The 19,522-nt window shown below is 35.5% G+C and overlaps 1 protein-coding gene and 1 long non-coding RNA gene across 3 annotated transcripts in view; one reads left to right on the top strand and one right to left on the bottom strand.

Moving 5' to 3' along the window:
* Positions 1-11,864, bottom strand: part of LOC131509510 (uncharacterized) — a 71,622-nt gene extending 59,758 nt beyond the window's left edge. The window contains exon 1 of the long non-coding RNA XR_009260545.1: positions 11,549-11,864. This is a non-coding gene — a long non-coding RNA (uncharacterized LOC131509510). The remainder of the gene's footprint in view (positions 1-11,548) is intronic.
* Positions 1-19,522, top strand: part of FBXL13 (F-box and leucine rich repeat protein 13) — a 214,883-nt gene that overhangs the window by 76,832 nt on the left and 118,529 nt on the right. For both annotated transcript variants that reach the window (XM_058725326.1, XM_058725325.1), the window contains 2 exons: positions 9,357-9,452; positions 11,860-11,992. In XM_058725326.1, coding sequence (XP_058581309.1) covers positions 9,357-9,452; positions 11,860-11,992 — 229 coding nt within the window. The remainder of the gene's footprint in view (positions 1-9,356; positions 9,453-11,859; positions 11,993-19,522) is intronic.

Here is a 19,522-nt window from a genome sequence, read left to right as displayed (position 1 = left end):
TTTTAAGCCACCCAGTTTGTGCTAATTTGTTACAGCAGCCTGAGGAAACTAAGACAGTAACCTTCCAAGGAGTGGTGGTGACTCAGGAATAAAGGCCCAGTGAATAAAGTCTCAGTCCGCACTCTGAGCAGCTGTGCTCTTGTGTCCACTGTCTGCATCTTGGGGGTACTTAGAGGTGCTCCCTTTATTGACCTCATGTATTCACAAGTTCTATACAGTTTGCTGTCCTTCGGGCTTTACTTCCCATCCTCGTCCCTCTTTGAAGTTGTTCTTATACAACTCTTGCACAAGTCATCTGTTCTCACATCCCTTATACTCTCAGAAATTTGGTCCTCTGCTTCTACTGCCATTCTGTGCTACTACCTCTCTTTTCTAGGTTGCTTTTACCTCTGGGCATAGGCCCTGTCATGATGCTTCTTCTCTCTTAAAAAACAGTACAAGTGTAGTACATGTATAAAATTGTGTAAGTATAGTTTTCAGTCCATCTGATCTACCATAGTACCTTTCCAATGCTTCCTGACCATTTCAATAATTGACTTAATTGATGGCATATTTTTTCCTTTGTGGTACATACAGACAAAAGGTAAAGTTTTTGCTTTCTTGATAAAGTCCTTTGATGCACAAAGGTATTAAATTTTGATGAAATATAATTTATTTTTTCCTACATTGATCAAACTTTTGGTGTCATATCTTTAAAAAAAATTTTTTTTAAGTTTATTTGTTTTGAGAGAGAGAAAACACGAGCGGGGGAGGGGCAGAGAGAGAGGGAGAGAGAGAATCCTAAGCAGGCTCCACACTGTCAGCGCAGAGCTCCATGTGGGGCTCAAATTCACAAACAGTGAGATGGAACTCTGAGCTGAAACCAAGTGTTGGATGCTTAACCGACTGAGTCACCCAGGCACCCCAGTTTTTTGTGTCATATCTAAGAATCCTTTGCCAAACCCAAGGTTATAAAGATTTACCCCTATGTTTTCTTCTAAGAGTTTTATAGTTTTTAGCTCTTATATTGAGGTTGTAGATCCATTTTGAGTTTACTTAACATATGGTATGAGATAAGTATCTAAATTCATTGTTTTGTATTTGTATATCCACTTGTCCCAGCATCATTTGTTGAAGAGACTGTCCTTGCCCCATTGAATGATCTTGGCATCCTTGTCAAAAATCAACTGGCCATAGATGTATAGGTTTACTTCTGGATCCTCAATTTGATTACATTTGTCTTTGTGTCTATCCTTATTCCAGTACCATGCTATTTTGATTATTGTAGTTTTGTGGTAAGTTTTAAAATTGTGAAGTGTGGGTCCTCCAACGTTATTTTTCTTTTTGAAAACTGTTTAGCTATTTGGGGCCCTTAGCAATTCCATATGAATCTGAATATTAGTTTTTCCATTTCTGAAAAAAAGAACGAATGGCGTTTTCATAGGGTTGTATTGAATCTACAGATCACTTTGGGTTGTATGATATCTTAATATTCTTTAGTAAGCATTACATATTCCTTGGATATTTGATAGAATACTCTCATAAAATACTTTGGTGTTTATTTGTTCATGGGCAGACTTCAAATTCTGATTTAATCCCATTTGTTGTTATATGTTATTTGTATTATGTCTTCTAGTCTATGAATATGGGATGTCTTTCCATTTAGTTAGGTCTTCTTTAATTTCTTTTAGTAATGTTTTGTAGTGTTCAGTGTACTAGTCTTTCACTGTGAAAGAATTTAGTGAAATTTATTCCATGTATTTTATTAAAAAATGAGGTTATTAAAATATTTTAGGTATGCAAAGAAATATAATGAGCACTTGTGTAATCACTATACAGTTTAAGAAATAAAGTTTAACAAATACAATTAAAGCCTCACTGCATTGTCTTCCCTTGCTCAGAAGTAACTGCTCTCTTAAATTCAGTGTTTATGATTTCCTTACATAGTATAGTAGGCAGAATAATAGCCCACAAAGATATCCATGTCCTAATCCTCAGAATCTGTGAATATGTTATCTTTATGACAAAAAGAATCTTTGTGGATGTGGTTAAGACTGGAAATGGTGAGTTATCCTTGAGTATCTGGGTAGGTTCAGTATAATCACATAGGTCCTTGTGAGTAAAACAGGGAGACAGGACCTCTTATAAATATGTCTCTCCAAGGGCTGGATAAGCCCCAGTGTCTCTAGCTTTTATAACCTAGAGATATCTTCAAGGTGCTGCCTGGGACACATATCTCCTTTATATGTAAATTACTAGGGATCTTCCTGGCATCTTGGAAGCTTGATCTAAAGGAGGAGGCCAAACTATAATCATTTGACCTTCTTGGGGAAACAAGAGAAGAGCTACTACCTTTTGGATCAGAGAAATAAACTAGACAAGTGGACAAATGGTTATAGATCTAATCCCCATGGTATATGGAAAGAAAAACATAGAGGAAGTGAAGGCAAAACATCACCTTTATATCATACAGATTTCTGTGCCTCCAGAGGTTAAAGGTTTTTACAGAAGCATTGAGAAATTCAGGGAAGATTTATTTCCTCACATTGATTTAATCAGTAATTGAGATCTTTCATATAACTTTTTATCATGACTGTGGATTTGTCAATTTCTCCTTGTATCTTGGTGGTTATGTTATTGGAGGCTTACACATTTAGAATTGTTATAAATCTTTAGTGCATAGTTTGAATTATTTCCTTCATTTATGATATTGTGACTCTCTTTGTCAGACAAGCTTTAAAAATCCTCCTGAAATAAATCAATCCAACAAGAGGATATAACAATTGTAAATATCTATGCACCCAACATTAAAGCACCTAAATACATGAAGTAAATATTAACTGACATAAAGGAGGAAATTGATGGTAACACAATAATAATAGGGGACTTTAACACACCACTTATATCAATGGATAAATCATCCAGGGAGAAAATCAATACTAAAATAGTGTTTTTGAAAGACACATTAGACTAGATGAACTTAACAGATATCTGCAGTACATTCTGTCAAAAACAGCAGAATACACATTGTTTTCAAGTGCACATAGAACTTTCTCCAGGATAGATCATGTCTTAGGCCACAAAATAAGTCTTAGTAAATTTAAGAAGATTGAAATCATACCATGCATATTTTCCAACACAAAAGTATGAAACTAGAAATCACTTACAAGAAAAAAAATTGGAAAATACATAAATACATGGGAATAAACAACATGCTATTCAACAATCAATAGGTCAATAAAGAAATCAAAGAAGAAATTAAAAAAACACATGGAAACAAATGAAAATGAAAACACAATGGTCCAAAATCTTTGGGATGTGGAGAAAGCAGTTCCAAGAGGGAAATGTATAGATATACAAGAAAAATCTCAAATAAACAATCAAACTTTATATCTAAAGAAACTAGAAAAAGAACAAAGCACAAAGTTAGTGGAAGGAAGGAAATAATAAAGATCAGAACAGAAATAAATAAAACAGAGACTAAAAAACAATAGAAAAGATGAATGAAACCAAGAGCTCATTCTTTGAAAAGATAAACAAAATTGATAAACTGCTAGCCAGACTCATCAAGAAAAAAAAGAGAGAAGTGAAATAAATAAAATCAGAAATGAAAGAGGAAAAGTAGTAGCTGACAACACAGAAATACTTTAAGAGATTACTACAAAAAAAAATTACATGCCAACAAATTAGACAGCTTAGAAGAAATGGGTAAATTTCTGGAAATATACAATCTTCTAAAACTGAATCAGGAAGAAATAGAGAATTTGAACAGACCAATTACTGGTAACAAAATTGAATCTGGTAACAAAGAAATAGAGAATTTGAACAGACCAATTACTGGTAACAAAATTGAATCTGGTAACAAAGAAACTCCCAACAAACACAAGTCCAGGACCAGATGTCTTCCTATGTGAATCCTACCAAACATTTAAAGAAGAGATAATATCTATTCTCAAACTATTCCAAAAATAGAAGGTGAAGGAAAGCTTTCAATACATTCCACAAGGCCAGCATTACTCTGATATAAAATCAAAGGAAAAAAAAAGAGAAAAGAAAACTACAGGCCAATATTCTTGAAGAACATAGATCCAAAAAAAAAAAACAAAAAACAAACCCTCAATATATTAGCAAACCAAATTCAACAACATAGTAAAAGGATATTCAACACAATCAAATAGGATTTATTCTGGGGAATAAATAAGGATGGTTTAATATTTGATATCAATGAATGTGTATACCACATCAACAAAATGAAAGAAAAAATCATATGATCATCTGAATAGATGTAGAAAAAGCATTTGACAAAATTCAACACCTGTTCATGATAAAAAGTCAACAAAGTGGGTTTAGAGGGAAACTACCTCAACATAACAAAGGCCATATATAACAAACTCATAGCTAACATCATACTCAATGGTGAAAAATTCCTCTAAAATTAGGAAAAAGACAAAGATATCCACTCTTACCAATTTATTCAACATAGTACTGGAAGTCATAGTCATAGCAATCAGACAAGAAAAAGAAATAAAAGCCATACAAATTGTTAAGGAAGAAGCTAAACTGTCACTATTTGCAGATGACATGATACTATACATAGAAAACCCTAAAGACTCCACCAAGAAACTGTTAGAAGTAATAAACGAATAAGTTGCAGGGTACAAAATTAATACACAGAAACCTGTTATATTTCTATATACTGATAACAAAGTAGCAGGAAAAAAACTAAGCAAACAATTCCATTTACCATTGCACCAAAGAGAATATATTACCTAGGAATAAACTTAACCAAAGAGGTGAAAGACCTGTACTCCAAAAGCTATAAAACACTGATGAAAGAAATTAAAGATGACACAAACAAATGGAAAGACATACCATGCTCATAGAATAGAAGGAGTAATATTGTTGAAGTGTCCACACTACTCAAAGCAATCTACAGATTCAATTCAATCTCTATGAAAATATCAATAATACTTTTCACAAAACTAAAACAAATAACCTCAAATTTGTATAGGACTACCAAAGACCCCAAATAGCCAAGGCAATCTTGAGAAAGAAGAATAAAGCTGGAAGTACCACAACTCCAGATTTTAAGATATATGACAGATCTATAATAATCAAAACAGTATGGTACTGTCACTAAAACAGACACCTGTATCAATAGAACACAAAAGAAAGCCCAGAAATAAATCCGTGCTTATACAGCCAATTAATCTACAACAAAGGAAGCAGAAAATACTATAGGGAGAACACAGTTTCTTGAATAAATGGCTCTGGGAAAACTGGACAGCCACATGCAAAATAATGAAACTGGATTACTTTCTTAAAGCATACACAAAAATAAATTCAAAATGGATTAAAGGCCTAGATATGATACCTGAAACCATAAATCTTCTAGAAGAAAACATAGCAGTCATTTCTTGGACATCAGTCCTAGCAACATATTAGGGATAGTTCTCCTCAGCCAAGAGAAATAAAAGCAAAAATAAACTACTGGGACTACACTAAAATAAAAAAGCTTTTGCACAGCAAAGGAAACCATCAATAATATGACAAGGCAATTTACTGAATGGGAGAAGATATTTGCAAATGATATACCAATAATAGGTTAGTATCCAAATACAACAACAAAAAAGAATAATCCAATTTAAAAATGGGCAGAGGACCCAAATATTTTTTTCCAAAGGAGACATCCAGATGGCCAAGAGACACATGCAAAGATGCTCCACATCACTAATCATAAGGGAAATACAAAACTGCAATGATATATCATCTATACCAGTCAGAATTGCTAAAATCAAAAAGACAAGAAATAACAAATGTTGGTAAATATGTGAAGGAAAAGGAACACACTATTGGTAGGAATGTAAATTGACGCAGCCACTGTGGAAAACAGTATGGAGGCTCCTCAAAAATTAAAAATAGAAATACCGAATGATCTAGTAATTTCACTACTGGGTATTTACCAACAAAAAACTAATTCAAAAATATATATGAACCCCTATACTTACTGAAGTATTATTTACAATAGCCAAGATATGGAAGCAACCTACATGTTACTGATAGATGAAGGGATAAAGAAGATGTGGTATATATAAGCAATGGAATATTATTTGGCCATAAAAAAGAATGAGATCTTGCCATGTGGGACAACGTAGATTGACCTAGAGGGTATTATGCTAAGAGAAAGAAGTAATACAGAGAAAGACAAATACCATATAATTTCACTTAAATGTAGAATCTAAACAACAAAACAAACAAAAGGCAGAAACTTGCTCATAAATACAGAACACTGATGGTTGACAGAGGGGAGGGCATGGGAGAATGGGCAAAATGGATGAAGGGGAGTGGGAAGTATTGGCTTCCAGTTACGGAATGAGTAAGTGACAGGAATGAAAGGTACAGAATAGAAAATATAGTCAATGGTATTGTAATAGCGTACATGGTGACAGATGGTAGCTACACTTGTGGTGAGCACAGCATAATGTATAGAGTTGTCAAATTGCCATTGAACACCTGAAACTAATGTATCATTGTGTGCCAACTATACTTCAATCAAAAAAACAAATTAATTAAAAAAAATAGACCTGAATTCCTGCTCTGTCACATCAGTCTACATGTCATATAGAGGGGTTCTTACAGTCTTTCACCCTCAGTTTTCTCTTCATTACAATGGGAATAAATATTATCTAATATTAAAAAAATCTATCTAAAATACAACTCTGAACAAGATGAACACAAAATGATGAAAGTTTATAGCTCTGGTAGTATCAGAGGGAAAACATTTTAGCAAAAATATCATTAGGAATAATATTTGTTTTCTAACTAATGGATTTTTATTTTTTTTTTATTTTTTTTTAATTTTTTTTTTTTCAACGTTTTTTACTTATTTTTGGGACAGAGAGAGACAGAGCATGAACGGGGGAGGGGCAGAGAGAGAGGGAGACACAGAATCGGAAACAGGCTCCAGGCTCCGAGCCATCGGCCCAGAGCCTGACGCGGGGCTCGAACTCACGGACCGCGAGATCGTGACCTGGCTGAAGTCGGACGCTTAACCGACTGCGCCACCCAGGCGCCCCTAACTAATGGATTTTTAAAAATTTATTGTTACTAGATATAACTGGATTAATATTTCTCTTCTACTACTATACTATTATCCTCTTTTTTGTATGCTTCGTTTCTCCTTTCCTGCCTTTTTTTTTAAATTTAAAAAATCTATCCCCTTTTTCCCATTTTCATGCTTTAAAAGATATGCATTCTATTTCTACTATATCAGTGGTTTCTCTGAAATATTTTTAACATGTGAATTTACCTTAATAAAGCCTAAAGTAAATTATGACCCATACTTTCTTTCTCATAATCACTACAATTTAAAACACTTAAACTCTGGTTACTCTCTCTTCAATCTTAGAATATTAGTACTATCTAGTGTTTTTATTCCACCTTGTTTTTGTATCCCATATTAGTCATGACCATTACATGCTTTTTAAGGTTAATGGTTTTATTTTCATACTTAGTTTCTTTGCCCATCATTACTATTTCCATCTCACTCCTTTCTTCTGATTCCATTGTCCTTTGGAAGTTCTTTTGTGAAGGGTCTATTGTAGGCAAACTCCATTTTTTCCCCTCATACGTTTTGTAATTTCTATTGAAAGCTCATCTTTGGGGGGGATTAATCTGTAGGAATCCTAAAAGGCATGGTTTGAAGATGTGTCTCTTCATAGAAATGGTATTTATTTCTGCCAAATATCCCAGAGTTACCACCAAGTTCGCGGCTCTTTGTATGTTAATGTATCAAATCCAATTACAAAGGTAATAAACTGGACCCCACAAATAATAAAATTCCAATCCATATATCTAGTATTTGGTTTTAAAATCTCTGGGGTTTTTTTTTTGTTTTTTTTTTTTAATCCCAGGCTAGGTACCTTAGTTTTTTCCTCACCAAATAGGTAGTTGTTGTTGTTGTTTAATCCTGTCTGTTTAATAATGCTGGATTTCTCTCTCTTTTTCCTCTTTTCTGACTCTGTCTGTTCCTCTTAATCTCTCTGACTCAGTTAGGACTCCCAGTTTTGTACAAGCTTGGTAACTTTTTCTGTCCCTGCATGACCAGTAAAATCTGAATCTATTTATTATGCAAAGCAGCAACCATCTCCACTGCTCCCTTATGTAGAGCAACTATACTGAACACCTTATTATGAGTCTGGGTTTACAAAGACTTTGGGCCTGGATATTTTCTTTACTTTCTTAAAAACCCAGGTATGTTAAAAAAAAAAAAGTTTGTTTTAGAGAGTAGAAAAGTGGTTGTCAGAGGCTACAACTTTCAGCTATAAGATGTATAAGGTCTGAGGATCTGACATAAAACATGGTGATTTTAATTGATAACACTATGTTGTATAATTGAAATTTGCTAAGAGAGTAAAACTTAAATGTTATCATCAAAAAGAAAAAAGATAAATATGTGAGGTGATGGATATGTTAATTAACTGTCTGCGGGAGGGGGATCCTTTCACTATGTATATGTACCTCAAATCACCACAATGTGTACTTAAAATATCTTGAATTTTATATGTCAGTTATAGCTGAATGAAGCTGGCATTTAAAAAAATATTTAAAGAAATATTTTTTAAAAGGTTTGTTTTATCATTTACTTATATTTTGTGTCAAGAGGACTTGCAGATTTTCTAGTCTACTGTTATTCCAGAAATAGAAGGCAAGATGGGTTTATTGATCTTTCCTAGGATTCTTTTTTTTTTTTAATGTTTTTTAAAATTTATTTTTGAGAGAGAGGGAGAGACAGAGCATGAGCAAGGGAGGGGCAGAGAGAGAGAGGGAGACACAGAATCTGAAGCCCGCTCCAGGCTCTGAGCTGTCAGCACAGAGCCCAGCATGGGTCTCAAACTCACTAACCATGAGGTCATGACCTGAGCCAAAGTCTGCCGCTTAACCGACTGAGACACCCTGGATCCACTCGGGTGCCCTTCCTAGGAATTCTTTAACTTTAAAAAGAATCCAGTTGAGTTCAGCAAGCAATCATTGAATGTCTTCTATGTACCATCTTCTATGTACCATCTATTTAGAAAAATCACTCATTTTGTAGCAGAAAGCCACTGTCATTCAGAAAATAAATCTGCATATCTTCTTCCCTATCCTTCTGTGACTATCAATTGTAAAGATCACATTATATCAAAGGCATCATCAGATAAGTTCCAGTGCTTTAGATAAAATTCCTATCACCAGATAAAATTCCAGCACTTAAACCCCTGCTACTACAATATGAATTATATTATCATGATTAACAACAGCAACAAAAGGTAAATGGAAGAGTTATATCCAAATTCACACAGTTTTCAAAATTGTGTATTTCTCTTCTTTGTGTTTAGATTTTCTTCTACCTCAGCTTAAAAGATAAAATAATATGTAGTCATGTTTGTCACTCCTGGATGTTGATGACACAAGCAAGCTCGTTGTGGAATGGTGTAAGTAGACACTACCTGAACTATGACTTGATCCTAGTTCTTAAAGGAGAACAGATCCCCACAAAAGCCAACTGTACTAGGGACTACTTCTTCCCCTGCTGCCCCCACAGGGCCACAAACAGTAGGTGCATTTGTTTCTCTTCTGCCCAGGCACAAGGCCAAAGGAAAAGACAGAAAGATAATAATGTTATTTTAAGAGATAGACTATAAGTATTTTCTAATTTGAATGGTAGATATAAATCAAATATTATTTTTAAATTGAAACAAAGCTCCATTAGATCTGCATTAGACTTAACATTGCCTCACTCAGGATGCTGCAGAGATAAGTTGAGGAAATGCAAGTGAAGTGCTTCCTATAAAGCCTGGCATGTAGGCAGCACTCAATAAATATCAGCCCCTATTATTGGTTTAAAAAACATAACAAAATAGCACAAAATATAGAGTAAAGTGGAAAAAAAACTAACAAGAAATAGGGCTAAAATATACGACATGTAAACAAAACTTGTTTGATATTCTTAGTGTGTTTGCATGCACACAGACACATATACACTCAGGCGTTTTCTAATATAGACTTCTAGGCAGGTACCTCTATACTATCCTTGTCATTGTACTATTTTTATACTATTCTTGTAACCTAGAACATGCTTGTGTTTCTTATTCCAATGAGACACTGGGGAGGGGTCTCAGCCAACAACAAAAAATAAGCATAAATTGCCCCTGCTGACTTCTTTCTTTTCCTTGGATGATACTTTAATCTCTGTAATAATTTATGCTGTCAACTAGTGTTATGGTGGCAACATCTTCCCTGTCACCTAATGTCCAGTTAGTAGATGACTTTACCACCCCTCCTTAACTGCTAGTGATCAGAAGACTTATAACATCATGTGCTCAGGCCGACCTATGAATAGGTGGCTGGAACCATTCCACATAAATTCTAAACCTTAAACGAAGAAACTAAGAGGGGCTGACAGGTACCACTCATAAATCAAGTCAACCTCTTGACATTCCATTCTTGGCTTCACTTGGCTTCCACTCTCACCTTGTGCAACAATGGCAAGAAGAAAATGTGCTTCTGTCTCGGCTAATCCATCTTAGCTACCAAATTTAATATTCCTGCCTTAGGTTTATTTTTAGTTTAAGGCAGTGATGCTCAAACTTCAGAATGCATCAGAATTATCTGAAGGGATTGTTAAAACAGATTGCTGGTTGCCAACCCAGAGTCTCTAACTCAGTAGGTCTGGGGTGGGGCTTGAGAATTAGTATTTCCAAGTTCAAGGGTGATGCTGATGCTGTTGGTCCCAGGACCATACTTTGAGAATCAATGGTTTAAAGTAATAAATCTCTTTCTTATGTGACAGATTGGGGAATGTTACTTTTTTCTTTGGAAAACCTGTAAAGAATTAGGAAAAAAAAAAAAAAGAATCCAAATGATTGGAAAGAGAAAGAATATATATGACATTAAGATCAGGACAAATCCTGCAGAAGCCTGGCAGAAAAAGCTAGCATTTCTGCCCTGGCAGAAAAAACTAGCACTTCTCAATAGGTTAAGTCAGAGAAAATCTGAGCACATGTCAGTGAAGAACAAAGCCTGGGTAGGAAGGCTTTATGTTCAGCACATTTCTCTTTCTGCAATTCTACGTTTGCCTTCATCATCTATTAGTTTTGCCTTCATTTTGGAGTGCTCAAATGTGGCACAGCTAAAACAAACATTTTAGCACAAAGAATAGCTGTGTTCAGAAGGCAGTGAGAAATTGGAAGTTCATAAACTTAATCTTGTAGCTGAAAGACATTATTAATACTATGATATCAATGTTATTGTCAACCAGCCCTCGTCACTCAGCACTCACATAAACCTCTGTGCTCTTCAATTTTACATGCAATCAGCCAGGTACAGTCAGTCCTCTTTCCTTCTCTCCAGACCTCCCTCCTCCAAATTATGAGTTATGAAAAGGCCACTATAAATCTCTCGCTCTGAATTGTCTTTTCCATAGTCAAGAACTTAACACATAGTCTGTGCTCATGAATAAAGAAGCAGGCATACATTAATAATGAACCCAGGATGAGTTCATTGACACTGAAGCAGGCTTGGGGCTCACCTGGGGTGATGGGGGGCTATCCAGGTCACTCCAAGACAATCAACTCTGTTGTGGGGTAGATGTGAGACTCTTGTCCTCCCAGCTGTCAACCTGGACTGGACATTTGGAATCTGTTTGCAATTAAACCTGGGAATGACCATGAACAAAAAAAATGTGTTTGTAATTAAACTCCAGAATGACCATGAAAACAAAGAAATGAAAAAATGAGAGATGTGGTGAAGAAATGTTGCTTGGTGCTTTAAAAATATTAAAAATTTTCACATGCAAAAGATCTTTCTCACTTCTTAACGTCTTTTGTTTATCCTTTTTAGATTGATTTTTCCACAGTAAAAAACATCATCACAGATAAATATATAGTGTCTACTTTGCAAAGGTGGCGTCTAAACGTGCTGCGTTTGAATTTTCGTGGTTGTATTCTCCGCTTGAAAACCTTGAGATCTGTCAGTGAGTATGTTCATTACAACTCTTTGTCTTGCTTTTATGTTTTTTAATTAAACAAATATAAAGAAAAATATAAAATAAAATGGACACTTCAGTTATGGTCTTAGGCCATAAGAATGCCAATTAAAAACATTTAAAATGCTTATAATATAGCCAACTCTTAATGGATTGTATGATCTGGGAGTTGGCCTTTGTCCATTCTTATTTTTTTAAGTTTATTTATTTTGAGAGAGATGGAGGCAATGTGAGCAGGGTAGGAGCAGAGAGAGAGAGAGAGAGAGAGAGAGAGAGGGAGAGAGAGAATCTCAAGCAGGCTCCATGCTGCCAGCACAAGAGCCCAACATGGGGCTCGAACTCACAAAATAATGAAATCATGACCTGAACTGAAACCAAGAGTCAGACACTTAACTGACTGAGCGACCCAGGTGCTCTGGTCCTTTGTCCATTCTTACTGACCACTTTTTTTTGGTCTAGCATTTGTCTATCTATGTATCTTCAATTCATCTACTAAAAAAAAATACAATATAAGAATATATTATCAATTTAAAAATTCTAACAATAGACAGTAAAAAGCAAAAAACCTTCCTGTATCTCCTTCAAACCCATTAACTTACTCAAAGGTATTCAATGGTATTAGTTTTCTGTTCTTTTTTTAAATTGTTTAAAATGTTTTTATTTTATTTTTGAGAGAGACAGAGCACAAGTTGGGGAGGGGCAGAGAGAGACGGGGCACAGAATCTGAAGCAGGCTCCAGGCTCCCAGCTGCAAGCACAGAGCCCAATGTGGACCCACAAACCACAAGATCATATCCTGAGCTGAAGTTGGGTGCTTAACCAACTGAACCACCCAGGCACCCCTAGTTTTCTGTTTTTCTAAAATACATTTACATATATGTGATTAAAAATACACAATTAAAAATTTTAATATGAAATGGATCATATTGTTTTATATTTTCTTTTATATCCTGAAAATCTTTCCATGTCAGTCTATATAGAACTACTAAATTATTTTTAAATCGTTAAACTCATTTTCCATACTGTGGATGTAGCATAATTTAACTTTCTTCCTCTTGATGGATATTGAGGTTATTTCCAATTTTCTCCCAGCTGCTTTGTACTTTCACTGTGACATGTGTATTTAATTGCCTTAGTCAGTTTGAGCTGTCATAATAAAGTCTCGTAGACACCAGAAACTTATTTCCCACAGTCTGGAAGCTGGATGTCCAAGATCAGGTCTAGAGAGGCCCTCTTCTAGGTCATAGATGGTTGTCATCTTTTTGTGTCCTCACATGGCAGAGAGAAGGAGAGAGAGAGATCTCTGGGGTTCCTTGTATAAAGGCACTAATCCTATTCATGAAAGCTCTACCCTAATTATGTCCTGAAGGCCCTACCTCCTAATACCATCACACAGGGGGCTAGGATTTCAACATGTGAATTTGGCCAAGGGGCACATTCAGTCCATTGCATTAACACATATATTTATTTATTTTGAAAGAGAGAGAGTATGTGAGTGGGGGAGGGGCAGACAGAAAGGGAGAGAGAATACCCAGCAAACTCTGTGCTAACGGCATGAACCCACAAACCATGAAGTTATGACCTGAGTTGAAAACAAGAGTCAGACACTCAATGACTAAGCCACTCAGGCACCCCAACCCATTTGTTTTTTAAGGTGCATTTCAGCTTCCTTATATATTTCTGGAAATGAGAGAAAAAACATATTTAGAAAAGTGTACATTCATACTGATTTCAGATAATGAGAAAGAAAGCCATAAACATGTAAATACCAACATGGATGAGTCTAGAGATATATGAGGGAAAGCAAGTTGCAGAATGACATATATAATCTAATACCATTTGCATACAAGTTTTCAATGTGCAAAATAATATATACTTTACCTTTTGAAATAATTTCAATAATACATATTTAAGGAAAATGTAAAAAGCATGCATGGGAAGGAAAACTCCAAATGCAAGATAGTGGTTATCTCTTGAGGTGGACAGAGTTGAATGAAATGGGGAAAAGGTTCACAAAGAGTTTCAAGTGTATCTGTAATTTTTTTTAAATAGAAAAATAAATAAAATATACCAAATGGGATAATTCTGACTGGTTGCTGATACTGAAAAAAGCTATAGTTTTTATGTTACTGTATTTGATTACATATTAAAGTGTCTTCTTGGTTTTAACAGTTTGTCAGTTGATTCTTTTGGGTTTTACAGGCAGATCATTTATTTCCATTCATTCCTAGTCTTATATCTTTTATTTCTCCTTTTTTTTTTTCTCCCAGTAGCAGGGATATGGAGCCATATTGTCTTATTCTTGACTCCTTTTTTCATATTTTTAATGAGAACAGTGTTATTATTATATCTTTTATTTCTGGGATACACTCTTTATAGAGATATAATGCTGTTCCTTTTTTTACAGCAGCTATGTTCTGTTTGTTCCTCATTCAGTCTGGTCATGTCTGCCTTTGGAATTTTAGGAACTATTAATTTCTGATCCACCAATACCATTCCTGTTTTGTTTTCCAGAGATATTACAGATTTTTGAAAAAAAAATCATTTCTCAGAATTTGGGTAGGAGAGGAAAGCTGAAATATGGGCTTAGTCTGCTATCTTGAATGAATTTATTACTTTATTAGTAATAAAGAGTTAAAATAATTGTAAGCCTTAATGTGCTAGCAATCCAGTTTATAGCATTATCTACAATAGCCAAATTATGGAAAAACCTAAGTGTCCATCGACTGATGAATGGACAAAGAAGTAGTATGTATACAATGGAATTTTACTCAACCATAAAAGAGAATGAAATCTTTCCATTTGCAACGACATGGTTGGAACGAGAGAGTACTATGCTAAGTGAAAGAAGTCACAGAAAGATAAATACCTTATGATTTCACTCATGTGGAATTCAAGAAACAAAACAAGCAAAGAAAAAAAAAAAGAAAGAAAGAAAGAGGTACACTAAGAATAGACTCTTAACTATAGAGAACAAACTGATGGTTACCAGAGGGGAGGTAAGTGGAGGGATTGTGTTAAACAGGTGATGGGAATTAAGGAGTGCACTTGTGATCAGCACGGGGCATTGCGTGGAATTGTTGAATCACTGTATTATACACCTGAATCTAATATCATGCTGTATGTTAACCGGAATTTAAATAAAACTTAAAAAGTGTGCTAGCCACCCAAACTCACTTTCTGTCTCCAGAAAAATGTACTATTAAATAAATCTCTTTTTTGAAGGAAGAAAATGGCCTCGAGATGCAACATTTAAGGTTTTGGTTTGACCTAAGATTTTCATGTTGGCAATGGTGGTTGAACACTGGGGTGAGTTTCTGACAAATGACAGGGCACATATCTCTGGAAGCTTTCATTCCAAGTCTTTTTTTTTTTAATCATAAAAGGGTGTTGAGTTTTGTCAAATGGTTTTTCACCGAGATTTTTTCTTCATTCTATTAATATGTTGCTATCACATTGATTGATTTTTATATGTTGAACCACCTTCACTTTCCTGGGACCAATCTCACTTATTCATGGTGTATAACCCTTTCACCATGTTGCTGTATTTTCTTTGCTAATACTTTGTTGAGGATTTTCACATCTATATTTAAAAGGAATATTGGCCTATAGTTTCCCTTTCTTGTGACATCTTTGCCTGGCTTTGTTATCGGGGTAATACTGGCTTCGCAGAATGAGTTAGGAGCTATTTTCTCCTTTTCCACATCTTCAAAGAGTTTGAGAAGGATTGGTGTTAATTATTCTTTAAATGTTTGGTGGAATTTGCCACTGAAGCCATCTGGCCCTAGGTTTTTCTTTGTTGGAGGTGTTTTGATTGCTGATTTAATATACCTATTTGTTAGAGATGTATTCAGATTTTATGTTTCTTCCTGAGTCAAGTTTGATAGCTTGTGTGTTCCTAGGAATTTGCCAATTCCATGTAGGTAAACCAATCTGTTGAGGCATAATTGTGCATAGAATTCTCTTATAATCCTTTTTATACCTGTGAAGTAAGCAGTAATGCATCATTTTCATTTGCAATTTTAGAAATTTTCATCTTCCCTCTTGTTTTTCTTGGTCAGTCTAGCTACAGGTTTGTTAATTTTGTTGATCATTTCAAATAACCAACTTTTAGTTCTTTTTTTGTTGTAGAAAAATATACTTAACATGAAAGTTGCCATTTTAACCATTTTAAGTGTACAGTTCTGTGCCTTCATATTGTTGTGGAACCATCATCACCATCCACCTCCCGAACTTTTCCAAGTTTTTTTTTTTTTCAGTTGCAAAACTGAAATTCTGAACCATGAAATATGAACTCCCCATTTCCCCCTACTACCAACCCATGGCAAGCACCATTATACTTTATTTCTCTATGGATTTGTCTACCTCATATAAGTAGAATCATACAATATCTGCTCTTTTGAGCCTGGTTTCTTTCACTTAGCGTCATGTCTGCAAGTTTCACCCATGTGGAGGCTCATATCTGAATCTCTCTCTTTTTTAAGAGTGAAAAATACTCCATTAGGATAAAGGACCTGAATGTGAGACAGGAAACCATCAAAACCTTAGAGGAGAAAGCAGGGAAAAACCTCTCTGACCTCAGCCGCAGCAATTTCTTACTTGAGACATCTCCAAAGGAAAGGGAATTAAAAGCAAAATGAACTATCGGAACCTCATGAAGATAAAAAGCTTCTGCACTGCAAAGGAAACAATCAACAAAACTAAAAGGCAACCAACGGAATGGGAAAAGATATTTGCAAATGACATATCGGACAAAGGGCTAGTATCCAAAATCTATAAAGAGCTCACCAAACTCCACACCCGAAAAACAAATAACCCAGTGAAGAAATGGGCAGAAAACATGAATAGACACTTCTCTAAAGAAGATATCCGGATGGCCAACAGGCACATGAAAAGATGCTCAACGTCGCTCCTCATCAGGGAAATACAAATCAAAACCACACTCAGATATCACCTCACGCCAGTCAGAGTGGCCAAAATGAACAAAACAGGAGACTATAGATGCTGGAGAGGATGTGGAGAAACGGGAACCCTCTTGCACTGTTGGCGGGAAGGCAAACTGGTACAGCCGCTCTGGAAAACAGTGTGGAGGTTCCTCAAAAAATTAAAAATAGACCTACCCTATGACCCAGCAGTAGCACTGCTAGGAATTTATCCAAGGGATACAGGAGTACTGATGCATAGGGGCACTTGTACCCCAATGTTTATAGCAGCACTCTCAACAATAGCCAAATTATGGAAAGAGCCTAAATGTCCATCCACTGATGAATGGATAAAGAAATTGTGGTTTATATACACAATGGAATACTACATGGCAATGAGAAAGAATGAAATATGGCCCTTTGTAGCAACGTGGATGGAACTGGAGAGTGTTATGCTAAGTGAAATAAGTCATATAGAGAAGGACAGATTCCATGTTTTCACTCCTATGTGGATCCTGAGAAACTTAACAGAAGACCATGGGGGAGGGGAAGGAAAAGACATGGTTAGAGAGGGAGGGAGCCAAAACATAAGAGACTCCTAAAAACTGAGAACGAACTGAGGGTTTATGGGGGGTGGGAGGGAATGGAGGGTGGGTGATGGGTATTGAGGAAGGCACCTGTTGGGATGAGCACTGGGTGTTGTATGGAAACCAATTTCACAATAAATTTCATATTGAAAAAAAAAAAGAAAGAAAAATACTCCATTAGATGTTCTTAACCACATTTTGTTTATCTACTCATCCATCAGTAGACACAAGTTCCTTCCACTTTTTGGCTATTGTGAAATAATGCTGCTATGAACATGATTTTTAAACATCAACTTTGATTTTTATTGATTCTATTGGTTTTCTATTTTCTATTTTATCCCCGCTCCAATCTTTATTATCCTGCTTACATTGGGTTTTGCTTGCTCTTCTTTTTTAGTTTCTTAAGGTGGAAGGTTAAGCTTATTGATTTGAGGTTTATATTCTTTTAAAATGTTGGCATATATGGCTATAATCTTCCCTGGATTTTTTTTTAACATGTTTCCACATAAACACTTTTCCTGATGCCTATGCACAAAGTCCACTGGGAAGTTTGGGATGGAGATGAAATGGGCAACATGAAATTGTGTGGAAAATACAGAGAGGGCCAAAAAATGAAAATTCTATACTGTACAATGGGCATATGTTCATTATATCAGATAACAATGTCTTCTATATGTCATATGTATTTCATTTATTGTATCATATATATAGATACGTGGACCTTAGTTTATATTTTATCTGAGGTCTAAGAGAGCCAAAAATATTGTCTTAAGGGTTTTTTTTTTAAGTTAGTTTATTTGAGAGACAAAGAGAGAGAGACAAAGAGAGAGAGAGAAAGAGAGAGAGAGGGAGAGCAAGTAAGTAGGGGAGGGGCAGAGAGAGAGAATCCCAAGCAGGCTCCGTGCTGTCAGCACAGAGGCAATGTGAAGCTCGATCTCATGAAAAGTGAGATCATGACCTGAGCTGAAATCAAGAGATGCCTAACTGACTGAGCCACCCTGGGCCCCCTGTCTTAAGTATTTTGATATTTTGTTGTCTACTTAAAAATATTTAGTATTAAGGGGTGCCTGGGTGGCTCAGTCAGTTAAGCATCTGACTTCGGCTCAGGTCATGATCTCACAGTTTGTGAGTTTGAGCCCCACAACAGGCTCTGTGCTGACAGCTTGAAACCTGGAGCCTGCTTTGGATTCTCTCTCTCTCTCTCTCTCTCTCTCTTCTCTCTCTCTCTTTCTCTGTGTGTGTGTGTGTCCCTCCCCAACTTGTGCTCTGTCTCTCAAAAATAAATAAATGTAAAAAAAAAAAATTAGAAAAAAATTTAGTATTAAGGCACCTGAGTGGCTCAGTCAGTTAAGTGGCAGACTCTTGATTTTGGCTCAGGTCATGATCTCACTTTTTGTGAGATAAAGCCCCACATTGGGTTCTGTGCTGGCAGTGAGCAGAGCCTGCTTCTGATTCTCCCTGTCTCTCCATCCCTCCCCAGCTCATGCTTGCTCACTCCCAAAATAAAGAAATAAACTTAAAAAAAATTTTTTTTAATTTAGTATTTATCTAGAAGCGTAATTCTTGGTAAAAATGCCTTTATCATGGAAAAAATTAAACATGAAAGCCTGAGTAGACCTTAATTTTCAAAGGAAGTAAATGTAATGCTTATCTCATCTTTGTGATATTTTCAATTTGCTAAGGATTACTTAATAAAATCAGTTTTAATTCCAGCTACCTCGAGTGTATCAAAGATTAAATAAAACCCAACCTCAGAGATGTTTCAGCTTTTCAATTTTTCCCCCCAGCTAAGGTTAGTCTGTTGGTGTGTCTAGAATTACACACATTTTTGGCAAGAAGTTTGACTTTCTGACTGTTACACTGAAGATAAATACCGGCTGATTATTTGAGCTGTTTGGCTGAATGGCCACAAGAGTTGTACAAAATCCTGGTCTGCAAAAACTCTATAATAAAATTAGCTTTAAATTGTTATCTTAAAATGTTTAAAAGGCAGATGAAGGCAGGGGAGAA

The sequence above is a fragment of the Neofelis nebulosa genome, chromosome 4, assembly GCF_028018385.1.
Source record: "Neofelis nebulosa isolate mNeoNeb1 chromosome 4, mNeoNeb1.pri, whole genome shotgun sequence".
NCBI lineage: Eukaryota > Metazoa > Chordata > Mammalia > Carnivora > Felidae > Neofelis > Neofelis nebulosa.
This window is presented reverse-complemented; position numbering and strand designations above follow the sequence as displayed.